Consider the following 13,278-nt stretch of genomic DNA (forward strand, 5'->3'; position numbering starts at 1 on the left):
GGTTGCCACGGCAACGGGGGGGACGCCCCGCCCGGCCCCGCCCCGGCCGCCCCGCGCACGCGCCGACGCGGGGTCGCGCGCACGCCGCGTCACGCCTCCCGCTCCGCGTCCCCGCCCGCCCCTCCCGGCCCCGGCCCGTGTCCCCCGGGCTGTCCCCCGGGCCGTCCCCTCCCCAGCCCCGCCGCGTCCCCGCCGCCCGGTCCCCCCCGCCGCCATGAGGCGCGGCGAGCGGCGGGCGCACGGCGGGAACGCGGGCAAGGCCGCGCTGGAGGAGCAGCAGCCGCCGGCGCCGCCGCCCCCCGCGCAGCCCAACGGCGGCGCCCCCGGGGCCGAGCGGGAGGGCGCCGGGCCCCGGCGCAGCACCGAGTCCGAGGTGTACGACGACGGCACCAACACGTTCTTCTGGTGAGAGGCGCCGGGCAGGGCCCCCCACCCCCCCGGGGCTCCGCGTGGGCCGGGGGGGCCGTAAGGAATGGGGTGTGGAGGGGCTGAGGGATGGGATGTGGGGCTCCTCAGGAATGGGATACAGAGGGGGCCCCAAGGAACGGGATATCCGAGTTATCTGCTCCCTGTTATCTGCTCTTTGCATGCCTCTTCAGTCGCTGATACCAGTGCTGGAATCCAGCTGCAAGTGTTTTCCTACCGCTAATTATTTCCTGGCAGTGTAACGGGAATTCAGGGCTGGGTTTTGGCGGTGGCACCTCTTTTCCCAGTGCTGGTCCCCGGCTTTCCAGCAGCAGGACCCTTAGGGCTGAGCCCCACGGCTTGTTCCTGCCTGGTAGGTGCTCTGGAGGTGTTTCCCAGTGCCCCTGTGTTCGGGCGAGCATTCCTGCCTCATTCCAGTTACCAGCATTGTTTATATGGACTCCACCTCATCCTCTCCTCTCGCTTAATCTTGGAAGAGGCTTCTTCCATCCATGTTCTTCCCAGTGATGCTGGCAGAAAGCTGAAGTTGTGCCCCCCTCCTGCTGGGCAGGTGTTGTGTATTTTTGTGTCTCTCAATCCATAAAAGGGGTGCAGAAACCCAGGGCTCCTGGTGTCGGGCCAGCCGAGAAAATCAGCATTTTGTTAAATCCAGTCCTCGCAGGGAGAGGTGTGTTCGTACCTGTAAAAGTGCTCCTAAATCCCGGCCTTGCTTGAGTTGTTCCATAAATCCCTCAGCAGCACGCGTGTGTGTAGGTAGAGGCGTTTTCCCGTGTGTTAAACACACGTTCCTTTCCATGAGGAAAACCAAGCTGACACTGAAGACGCGCGTTTGGAATAGGAGCCGAGGGCGATGGGATTTGGCTGGAGCCTGGCATGGAGGAGTGGGAGGGGAGGGCACTTGGCTCTCACCCTGCCAATCTGGGCAGCAGCAGAGCCGAGGGTGTTGATCCCGATGAAGGAGGTGACATTCCTGCCAGTGCAAGCTGCAGAGGAGCACAGGGATGCTGCTGTGTCCCGGCGGGATCTCTGCGGAGCCCTGACACGCGGGTGGAGCCGAGGGACGTGGTGGCCTCGGGGACAAAAGGACCTTTCCTGGCGGGCACACCACGTGTAGGCTGAGCGAATCGAGGGATCCCGGTGCCAACCTTTAAATGGAAAATGGGTAAAGCTGTCCTTTCCTTACTCCGTCTTTAAGGTGGCTCTTGCCAGTTGTTTTGTGAAGCCTTAAAATACCTGTTTTTGCTGTATAATTTTGCCTCGTGTCAGCTTTTTGTGGTGGTGACAGGATAAACACTGTGATGCAGTTAGTTTGCCCATGTGGTTTGTTCCTTTGGAAATCTGGATGTGCCTTGTTCTCTCAGGAGCTTTCCTGTGTCAGGTGGTCCTTTCCGGGAGGGTGGTGGGGACAACTGTATTCCTTAACTTTCCTATTTATTCAGTTTTCTTTTCCCTAGTAGCTCGTGCTAGCAGCCAGGGGTTTAAACATCTGGAAAAGTCCCAAGGTTTTTCCTCGTGTTACTTTTGCCCTGTACGTGTTAGAGTATCCTTTGGCAGCGACTCAGTTCCCATCATGTCCAAGAATAAAGATTATCCAGAGGAATGATTTCCTTCCTGTGACCCTTGGGACTACTTTTGTGCTGTGGAGGTGGCCACTGGAAAGGGAAATTTTTAAGAGTGGCTGCCCTCTGACTTTGGAAAAATACAGAATGTACCTTCTCTTTGGAGTTCAGGAGTTAGGGATAAGGTTACTTGTGTGGCTCACTCATTTTGGGAAAATGAAATTATTTGGGATCTGTGGACACAGAAATCATTCTAGGAATAGTTTAATTTGCAGAGGTGATTTTCTTGCTATAAATGTGGTCCTTGGGGAAGTTGGAGCTTCCTAGCTGGCTTCCTGGCTCTTTAAAACCTGTTTGAAACTTTGGAAAACCACTTATGTGCTAATATCTCTGGTCTTACTCCAAATCAATGATTTGGAACTGGAAAATACTCCCTTGTGGGAAGCTGCTCAGTCAGCGTAGCCTGGCAGCTCCCTTTGCCATTAGGAAATGCCAAAGGAAGGGAACAGGAGGAAGCTTTCTGAGGCAGGTCTGTGGTGTCTGTATCATTCATCCCTGTACTGATTTTTCTAGCGGAGAGCTGGGAATGCCAGGCCTGCCTGGCAAGCCACTGGAACATGTTCCCTGTTTTTTCCAGCACCTGGGATTGTTCTTGTCTGTGTGCCTCCAGCAGGAACTTTCACACAAAGCCCTGCTTGTTCTGGGGTCATTTAGTTGGATATTGTGTATGATGTTCCCTAAAATTTCTGTAGGTATTTCGTAGCTTGTCTTTAACCAAAGAAGATTTTCCAGGAAAACGTCCATGCAGTCTGGATTTGACAGTGTTGGGAGGTGCCAGATGCACTTTTGCCCCCTAAATGTGACTCAGTGGGTTAATTGCTTTTTCAAAGCCTTACTTTAATTTGGATTTCATTAGCTTTAATGTCACCTTTTGATTATTAAGATGTTTTATCTCTCACACTAATAATCTCATGTTGCCAGCACGTGGATGTGATATTAATTCCCGAGGTCATGGCGTGGCAGCAGAGATCTGTGGAGCTCAGGACGTTAAAATTAATAAGAAAAGAAGTAAAAAAGAAGGAATGGCAGTGATTGTATAGGCTAGTGGCAGTGCTTGTAGGAATTATTTCTACCTTCTTGTGCAAAAAAGTGTGAAATTTGCAGCTAAGGAAGAGGCAGTCCCTGCTGGCGTGTTCTCTCGGTGTGTTTGGTGTTGTGACTCTTCGCAGATGGCCTGGGAAGTGAGGATATGTGTGGGCAAACCAGCTGGTGTTGGAAAGAAGGGATTGGTACTCAACCCAAAACATTCCTTACCCATTCCTGGTGGAGATTGCTCTTATCTCTGAAGAACCCGGGATTTGCTAAGGGCCGTCTGGAGGAAGAGGTGGGGATTTATCCGGAAGAGAGATTAGGGAGATGGAATATCTGCAGCTTGGCAGGAGCTGCTCTCTGTGCCCTCTCCTGAGGGATGACTGTGGCACTTCCAAGGCAGCATTCCTTGAGTTTGCTGGGAGTTGAACATGGGGTTTTTCCCTGCTTTAATGGGGCCATGCCAAGCCACTCAGGATTCACTGTGCTGGAGAAAAGGAACATTGCCCCAGAGTCCTGGGTCACCCTGCCATGCTCTTCCAGCCTGTGGGAATGCCCTGGGTAGGGCAGGGAGCAGGGACATCCAGGCCTTGTGCAATCCCACTAAGCCACGTTTGCCAGCTGGTCAGGGATGAGAGGGCCTGTGCCTTGGGAATTGTGCTGTGGGATTGGCATTGCCCTTTCCTCAAAGGAAGGGGTTGCATGGTTCTGACAAGTAAGCTGGGAATGCAGAAGGAATATCTTTGTGGAGAGGGCCTGTCAGAGTTCACTGCCCCGCTTCGATACCAGTTCTCTATATTATTTTTGTTTTTGTAAACACATTCCCAAAGTTTTAAGGCGAATAGGGAAGAATGTGCTCAAAGAGTGTTACCTGTAATCCCCCGTCACCTGTCTCAGTAGAACTGCCCTAAACTAACTCCTGAGACACACATTTCCATAGGTTTAAACAGAAAAATGCTTAATAATGGAAATAGGGCACTTGTGGAACTTGCAAGCTCTGTAGAGCTGATGGAAACTTTGGGAACACGGTCTTTCCTCCTGATTGGAAGGAAACCCCCAGATTTGCCGAAGCTTTGCTGTAGTTCTGGGTCTCTGGAGCTCTGTGTTCCTGCGCTTCTTTGAGGAGATGGCAAGGAAAAGGCACGTTGCTATTTTGGAGTGTCACAAGTCTGCACGGAAATTTAATCGGCGTCGGGTGACTTCAGGGATGTGCCGGAGATGTGCGACTGCTCTAAGAATAGGGACTGTTTTATTAACTCTGAGAGTTTAAACAGATTTTAAAACACAACTTAGAGCTTAAAACCTACAGGGGTATTTGTATGGTTGGGTTTGACTTGAAGTTTTCCAAACCCTCTGTCTGTCCCCAATGGTTTTTCTGTTAATTACAGTTATTATTTCAAATGTGGTTGGTTTTAAGTTAGTGTTAATTTTTGTTGTATATTCTTGTGTCTTATTCTTTATACAAACCCTCTGCTGCTTTTGGAGAAAAGGGTTTGTTGTACTGTTTGCCATATTTTCTTAGAATTCCCAGGTAATGCGTTGATTTATGGAGGGTACAGAGCTTTGACATCCATTTAAAATCTCTTTCAGGAATGGTTTAATTTATTTGCCATTATTTGGGATTAAGAATTAAATCATGAAAAAGTCACTGATGGGACTAATTGGGTTTGCTGACAGATCCTTTCACCAGCAGCCGCAATTAATGCAACTTTTTTTAATCCAAGGGGCAAACTGGACTGGTTCTCCTTTGGAATTTTGTTCCATTTAAGAGGACTGACCAAAATGTTAATAAATAAATTCTTTGCATTGTGTTCCAGTGGTTGTTATTGTGTTTAATGGGGGTGTTGCATCACTGGTGACAAACAAGCCATGGATAACAAGGGTGCGGTCCCTGCTTAAGCTGATTTTAATTTGTGGGAGATTGAATGAGGCCGTGGGTTGTCTGCTCCTGGGTGTTACTCTCTCCTTTTCACCCAAGGATCTGCCAAAATCTCCCCCAAAAATTACATGTTTAAACATTTTTCTTACATCATTTCTGTCATAGACTTCGGCTGGAAAATAAAAGTGCTCCTAGTAATTTCCTTGACAGACCTGCAGCATCTCAGTGTGACAGGAGAGTGACCTAGCATGAAAAAGAGAAGTTGGGATCGAACCTAATCCCATTAACTAGGAAAAAAAACCCACTTTTTTGTGATCTGCAGTGCAGCAGAGTTTCACTTGCTCTCACTTGGTGTTTGAATTAGCAGGGCAAGGGCTTGTGTGAAAACAAACCTGATTTATTTCATTTCAGTCTCCCAGGGCTTAAGTGGGGAAAGAGCCAAGTGTGTGGTGCAGAAAGGCAGAAAAAATAAGCCACTTAATATTCCAGCTTTTTAGCAGTTTGGGATTTGTTGTGAGTTCTCTCCCTGGCCTTAGATATTTTTGTGCTCAGGTACATCAGGCACTGCTTTGCAGAGTTTTTGACGTGAAATCTTCCAGATCTGGCTGCAGTTTGTACCCCCTTTTCTTCGGGCATGTTGCCCAAACTCCTGTGTGTAATTCTAAGGGGAAGATTCCCAGCTTAGCTCTTTTCAGCCTCCCAGGCTCCAGGCCAGGAGAACATAAGCCTTTCCATATAATTCCTGCCTTGCTTACCTTGCTGGGTTGTTCTTAGCTCACCTTCCCCTGGTGTGTTATTCTGAAGTGTGTTTGGAGATGAAGACAATCCCCTTGTGCCGTTAAATTAATCCTGGTCTCTCAGACAAGTCCTTCCTTAAGGAAGTCTGCTCCTTTTTGTGGAATTTTATTTTATTTTTAAACTCCTGAGCTGTGAGAAGACATGGTGTGCATCCATATTTCCTGGCTTTTTTTCCTCTCTGAAGTGGATTTGTGTGATGCCGTGCTCTCTCTCATTGCTGTGTCTCACAGCTCTCTGGCAGAGCTGCCAACTTGCTCTTTCAAGAAGTCAAGCCCATCTCCAGAGTCTTTCATCCCAGCTCCTGGAATTCACGCTGTGCTGGAAGCACCTTTGCCTTGAAAACCTGCTAGGGGGGAATCTGGCAGCATCTGGAGATGAAAGCTGAGCCACAAGGGAAGTGATGAAAGAGCAGCCTCTTGTTTCTCCTTAAACAGGGCAGCTGGTTGGGTTTCAGGCTGGTGGCTGTGGCACCACAAATAAATGGGAAATGGGATGCATGGGGAAACCCTTCACTGTCCTACAAGATCCTCACAGGGAGGAATGCAAGGGAGTCCAAGGGAGGACTTGCAGTAACTGATTTTTTTGCAGTTTATGGGGTCTGAACACATTGAAAAAGCAGCTGACTTGATGTGGGTGTTCAGGTGGTAAAAGGGTAAGGTGGGATTCCTTGATTTGTTTTTGTAGGCTCTTCAAAAATAAACAATGATGTAACAATTATATATAATACATAATATCTATAACTCGACAACAACATGTATAGCTATGTTACAATATAACAGTACAATAATAAGTTTCAAAACCAAACAATGGAACAAGGCGTGAGATACCAAAGTAGCCTCGAGTTCACGTAACCTTTTTTGGTGTTTGCCATAGAATCCATTCATTATATCCACATGTAAATGCAGCGAGCAGGAGCGTGGTGTGGTTGGAGCGTGGGTTCCCTGTCTGCTGTCCTGCCTCCTGGGTGAGGCTGGGGTTTAGATCTCCAGCTCCTGCAGGATCCAGGGCAGGCCCCACGTGAGCATTGATGGCTGAATCACCTTTCCTGGCACTGGGAAGATGTAGCTGCCAAGCAGGAGCTTTTGGCTCCCAAGCTTTTCCCTGGGTTTTGGCGCACTGATTCCTTGTTAATTCTTGAAGTACTCGTGGGTCCTTGTGTTTTTCTCCTGGAGCTGGTGGTCCGTATCCTCAGGACCACAAGGAAGGAGAGCCTTGAATGCCAAACTCAGTTCTGGCAGGGGCAGAAGAGGATTGTGTCTGCTTATGAGGTATTGTGTGCATTCTCAGTGGGATTGCAGGGATGCTGTGGAGTATGTGGGATTTGGAGTAGGATGGGATTTTCATTCAACAGCACCCTTTCTTTGACTTTCAGAGCACTTTTAGGTGGGTTACTGCAGGGTTGTTTCAAGGTGAGTCAGTGGATGGTTTGGAAATTCCAAGGTTTATTGTGCACTGAGCAACCTGAATATACAAACTTTGGCATGACATGGAGAGAGGAGCTGCTGCTACAAAAGAATATATAAAGAAAATGGAAATAGAGCCAAATATGTCACGTACAGACAGTTTCTTTTACAAGTTTTCTCCTCCCTAAGCTTCCTCTTTGTACGTGGTTTGTTTTATTAGTTTGTGTTAAGAGATTTTGTCCTCTAAACCAAAACTCATGGCATGTCCTTTGGCCTCACATGGACAGAGTTCCTGTGCTTCCCAGCTGGGGCCAGAGGAGTTTTCCAATGAAAACAAAAAGTGGCTTCCCCTTAGGAATTTTCAACTTGAAGTAAGAAGAGATGTGGACACTGAATATTAACATTCTCTGTGTGGTGATCAGTGGGTGTAGGGTGTGGGTGTCACCTGGCTGGGTGTGCTCTGCTCGCTCTGCTTGCATAGAATCATGGAATCCTGGAATGGTTTGGGCTGGAGGGACCTTAAAGTTCATCCAGTCCCCAAGGGCAGGGACACCTTCCATTGGCCCAGGTTGCTCTAAACAGTCCAACCTGGCCTTGGACACTTCCAGGGATAGGGCAGCCACAGCTTCTGTGGGCACCCTGTGCCAGAAGAATTTCTCCCCGAGTGCTTCACCAAAATCCATATAAACCTCTGGGGATGTTTTACTGCTATTAAGCAGCCACCTGGCTTTGCTGACATGGCTGTTCCCACAGAAACCCTTTGTGCTAAGTGCACTGAAACTGTAGGAATATCCCTGGAAATCCAACATCTTGAGGTGGCATCAGAGTTCTTACAACAGCAACTGTTCTCCTTTAGAGATTTTTTTTTTTTTAATTTAATGACTAGTTTTTCTTGTGTAATACCCATGTCTGGAGTGAATTCCCTTTGGTTGTTCTCAAGGGCCTGTTCCCTCAGCTGCAATTTTGATTAGTAAGCTGTGAAATAGAGCAGCACTGTCAGGTGTGGACCTGCCAAACCTGGGGAGACACCCGGAGCTCTTTAGATCCGGGTGTTTGCACTGGCTGCTGGTTTTTTCCAAGCTGCTGCTGATCACATGCAGTGCAAGTTCTGCTCTCTGTGCTCTGCAATACAGAAAACATCAATATTCCTGACTGCTGGCTGTGGTTTTGGCCTCCTGAGGCTGCACTGGTCGGGGGAGATGTGAGTTTTCCTGCTTTTTAATGTTGATTTTTTCTGTTCTGAATTTCAGGAGAGCTCATACCCTGACAGTCCTGTTCATCCTCACGTGTGCGCTGGGCTACGTAACTCTGCTGGAAGAGACTCCCCAGGACACAGCCTACAACACAAAGAGGTGAATTACCTGAGCAGTATCTGAATATTCCCAGATGTGTTTTGGAAAAGGGACCTCCAGTGACCCCTGCACTCCCTTGTGGAAGTGCCTGTTCCCTTAGGAAGTTACAAAACCAGTCATAAGTCCGTAAGCTTCTCTGATGCTGATCATTGAATGCAATTTCTAATCAGTTTAGTGTCACTGTCAGGCTTTGTGGCTGCTCTGTGGTGTGATTTAAAGCAAAATACAAAAAGCTTGCTAAAGCCTCCTGGCTGGGTTTCTTTGGCAAGGGTTCCGCCTCTGTTTCTTAAAACAGCCTTTTCTTAAAAATAACCTTTCCTTAAAATAACCATTGTTTCAAGATGCTGGGAGCTGTGTCTAAATTTTTCTGGCTCAAGTGTTTTTTGTAAAATTCTGTTCAAGATTTCAATACAAATCCTTGTTTGTTGTTGAAAATTGCTGTGAGAACGTGTAGCCCAGAAGGAAGCTCTGGGGAAATAAGAATGAATCTTACATGTCTGGTCAATTCCTACTGTAATTTGAACTGATTCAATGTGGTTGAATTTCTCCCCTTGTAAAATACAACAGGGAAGAAAAAAGAGGTAGGAAAATGGTGTTTTAAAAATCTGAGTATGTTTTAAAAATATGCTGCAAAGCATCATTGCTAGAAGCAAGAAAATAATTGTTTTCTACCGGTCTGGTTTCTTCAATATGATGAAATTTTCCCCCTCTTTTTGTACGTTTCTGAAGTGACTCAGGATATAGCATCCATTGTCCTGGAGATGCAGGAATTTGGATATTTCCTGAGATAATCTTGGCTGTTGTTCTGGCAGTTACACAATGCCTGGGGGGAGTGGAACTCACACTGTGCCCCACTGAGAGCTGGGATTTCACACGTGGGGGTGACATGGGACAAGCTGGAAGGTGTCTGGAGCTGGGAAAGGTTCTGGAAGGTTTCTGTGTGAACAAATGCTATTTTATTCCCAGTCATAATGAGAGAGGCCAGGCTGGAGGTGTGGTGTGGCCTGGAATGGCCACTCAGAATTGGGAAGGGGAAAAGCTGAAAGAGAAGTGATGACACATCCTTAGGGAGTAATACAGAGCTAAGGTGACTCAGTGGAATATCTTATTATTGAGCTTAGAGCCTCCACTGCCTTAATCAAAACAAACCCGGGGAAGATTAGTCAGCAGGTGGATCTTTCTCTCAGGAAACAAGTGTTGTCTGCTTATCCAGTGTCCAGTTGTTAAATTCATTTTACAACATCGTGCCAGGGAAGGGGCAGCAAATGGGCTTTGCTCATTCCTGCAGCTCTGCAAGGTCTTGGCACAAAAATCCTTGAAAAGCAGCATCCTGAGGCTTGGACATCTTTCAAATATTCCAGGTTTCACGTATCTCTGAACAAAAGGAGGCATTTCAGAGCAGGATAAGATGGGCACAGTGTGCATCAGTGTATCCACAGCCTAAATTATCACAGATTTTGTATTTTTGCTTCCATAATTTAAAATCCCTTCTCCTGAGACCTTAGTCCTAGTGTGGAGCTGTGTTGTAATGTGATTCCCAGCCCCATCCAGCACGAGGCTGTCTCTGTGTGCCGGTATTCCTTGGGAACACTTGGTGCCTAATGACCGGGTGGGGTTTTGTCACCAGGGAGCAGAGTCTGGAGCTGTCATGGGGTTTTATTTCCACCTCCTGCACACTGACAGTGGAGCACTGTCTGGGGTAGGTGCAAAGCCTAAACACACACTTCCAAAGGCTCCAGCCTCCTTTGTTTCCGTGAGGTGCCCTTGTGAGTTGCAGTAGGTGCTCAGAGCAGTAAATTGAAGTGAACTTCCCGAATTTGCTGGCTCTGTGTTTCCCTGACTGGAGTCATGGGACGGTCCCACCTTCGCCCATATAAAATCAGGATTATATCACCCTATAAAAGTGCTCCATCCAGTCACTGGCAAGGTGAGAGGTGGATTTGTGGAATCACTCACAGGAGAAGTGATGGACGCAAGTGAGAGCAGGAACCTTTGAGCTCACAGGGTGTGGTCTCTGTGGCTGAGATTGGTGTTTGCTCTGTTGCAGGATGACTTCTCTCCTGTTTTTTTTTTAAGATAAGCTTGCAGGAGCCTTTTATATGTAAATGTAGTAAGAGTTCACTGGGATCACACACGTGATCAAACTGCCCCCGGTGTAAGAACAGTGGAACATTTCCTTTGTTAGACAAGGAGAGATTGTGCTGTGAACCTGTCTGATCCATGAGAACTGATCCACAGTTCTTCCAACCATGGAATAACTCATCCTGACTGACAGCTGTGACATTCTCCTCTGTTCAGCCTAAACTGGGCTCCAGCCCTGAGTGTAGTAGCCAAATAAAAACCTCCACTGCATACCACGGAAGAAATCCACAGCTGCCAAATATTTGGAATGCTGAGGGTGTCTTGGAGAAAAAAAGTTCTTTCTTTTTTTTTTTTGTTTGTTTGTTTGTTTGTTTGTTTGTTTGTTTGTTTTCTTCCATAAAAACCATATTCAGGTTTAAAAACACCAGTGTGCTTCAGGGTTGTACATTGAATTTCCAGCTGGGAAATGTCTCTCCTGAGATGCCTTTTCACACAGCTCTAGGCAATTCTTGCTTTCCACAGGGACAGATCCGGGGATATGTGGCTTTGCATGCTGATCTTGTGCTGCTGGGGCTGAGCACCCACAGGGAAATGGAGGTAAAAGGAGGCCAGAGCCCTCTGCCAGGGCTTGTGGTAGCCTGAGGGGTTTGTACCAGCTGTACCAGCATGGATCCAGCCCGGGAAGGGACAGGGAGTGGGAGCTGCCTCCTTGAATCCCAGGACAAAGGGCCATACACAGCTCCTCATTGTCCTGTGTGTCTGAATCAACTCCCAGCACAAACAAGAGTTTGTTTGTGCTGATGGAGCTGCTGCCAGGGTCTCTCTCTCTCTTTTTTTTTTTTTTTTCTTTTTTTTTAATTTGATTAAGTGCTAAAATGATTTTTGTGGGCACACTTTGCTATTTTGTGCCTTCCTGATTTGCTGCTAAGGAAAATCCATTGGCTGTGTCCAGCCAGGTGAGGAGAGAACCCCCCTCTCAGGTGCTGGAGCATTCTTGCCTCAGTCCAGGCTGCTGCTCAGGCATTGGAAGCTTCCTAAGGAGGTAGATTAATGATGATAAGAGGGAAGTTTAGTTACCACTGAGGGAAAAAAAAAAAAAAAAAAAAAAAAAAAAAAAAAAAAAAAAAAAAAGGCTAGTGTGGTTATTTATGCAAATTTGTGATTTGCTTCCAAACTTCCTGTGGTGAACTTGAAGTAAATGAATATATCTGGATCCCCAGCATATTTCAGCACAGCTGCTCTTTGGGCTGAGAGTGGGTTTTAGAGGAAGGAGCACAGCTAAGCTCCTGTGGTGATTTGGATTTGAATTCCAGCTTTGGGAAGACAACCCTCCCAAGCCCAGAGCAATACTTTGGACCTCTCAATTCATGTCTGAGCTGGGATGGAGTTGTCACACCACACAGGACTGGAGCTTCCAGATGCAGCCAGGGACTCAAAATGCAGAATATTCTCATTATTGGAGGTCAGCCGAAAGGGTTTTGTCCTCCAGATCTTTGGAAATCCCCATGGAACTGTCTATTCACGGATCCATTCAGCACCTAATTCTGGTGTGCTTCCCACTGTTTAAAGCAAGCAAAATTACTGAATTACATCTGTTAAGTAAACCCTATTTTTATTTTCAGGAAGCACAAACATTTATACTCAGAGATGAATGTTACAAAATAGTTTTTGTAAATTCTTTATTCTTCTATTTTGAAAGATTTTTTTGACATGTTTAAAGCACGAACAGTCTCCTATTGCTTCTGGTTTGTAACATTTTCTCCCTGGCAGCAAAATTACCGGGTATTTTTTGTGATTTCTGCAGACTGAGCCATTTTATATGCAGTCAGGGGTTGCATCATTTTCTGCAAACATGAAATGAGCTCTTTGCCAGTTGTCCATCCTTTCAGCCAGCTCTTAAGCAGGTGATATGAGACAGCAAGCAGGATCCAGTGGGAGTTGAGGTGCAGTAAAAAGAGCTTATTTGGATTGCTTTATTCCATTAAATCCATTAAAACTAAAGGAACATGCCCAGGGTCGTAGTTCTTTGGTATATTTGGGCTTCTGGTCTAATAATTTATTTTTATTTAAAATCTCTGTTACGTTCCTTAGGCTCTGTGTTATGGTTCCAGCTCTTGAAATAGCAGCAGTGCTGGTGTGGTCTGGAAAGCTCCTGCTTGTCTTTAGTTGGCTAAGAAGCTGTTTTGGAGTGGTGACAAGTCTGACAATTCCTTTTTAAATTCCATGGAAATCTAGTGGAGCAGTGAGGGCTGTCTCACTGCTAAATCCTGTGTGTCTTTGTGAGCCAGTGGGAATAAAAGCTGCTCCCAGACACAGGGAGGTGCTTGGCTTGCTGTGATCCCCAGCCTTTTTTTGGTTGTTTTTTATGGATGGTGTCTGGATACACTTAAGGTGGACACACTTAGCAGTTAAAAAACAATGGCCAGACGTTTCTACATCAAAGAATGTAATTTGCAGTCTCAGGAGGAGAATGAGGCAATAAACCAGAGTGTTCTGTTTCTCCTTCCAGAGGAATCGTCGCCAGTATTTTGGTTTTCTTGTGTTTCGGGGTGACACAAGCTAAAGATGGACCATTCTCAAGGCCTCACCCAGGTAATTCACCTTGCTGGGCTCACCCAAATACTCCTGAGGAGCTGCCTGGTTTGTGAGGAAGGTAAATGTTTGTGTTGCCTGGAGAGCAGGTAAGTTGT

At 46.9% G+C, this 13,278-nt stretch overlaps 1 protein-coding gene across 2 annotated transcripts in view; it reads left to right on the plus strand.

Moving 5' to 3' along the window:
* Positions 1 to 197: 197 nt before the first annotated feature.
* PTDSS2 (phosphatidylserine synthase 2) overlaps positions 198 to 13,278 on the plus strand; it is a 29,817-nt gene continuing 16,736 nt past the window's right edge. The window contains exons 1-3 of one of the 2 annotated variants that reach the window (XM_083864485.1): positions 198 to 405; positions 8,405 to 8,506; positions 13,098 to 13,180. In XM_083864485.1, the coding sequence (XP_083720611.1) occupies positions 215 to 405; positions 8,405 to 8,506; positions 13,098 to 13,180 (376 nt within the window). In that variant the 5' untranslated portion in view covers positions 198 to 214. Of the gene's footprint in view, positions 406 to 467; positions 1,589 to 8,404; positions 8,507 to 13,097; positions 13,181 to 13,278 lie in introns of those variants that run through there. The other variant, XM_083864486.1, reaches the window with a different exon arrangement.

The sequence above is a fragment of the Zosterops lateralis genome, assembly GCF_965231275.1.
Source record: "Zosterops lateralis genome assembly, chromosome: 6".
Classification (NCBI taxonomy): domain Eukaryota; kingdom Metazoa; phylum Chordata; class Aves; order Passeriformes; family Zosteropidae; genus Zosterops; species Zosterops lateralis.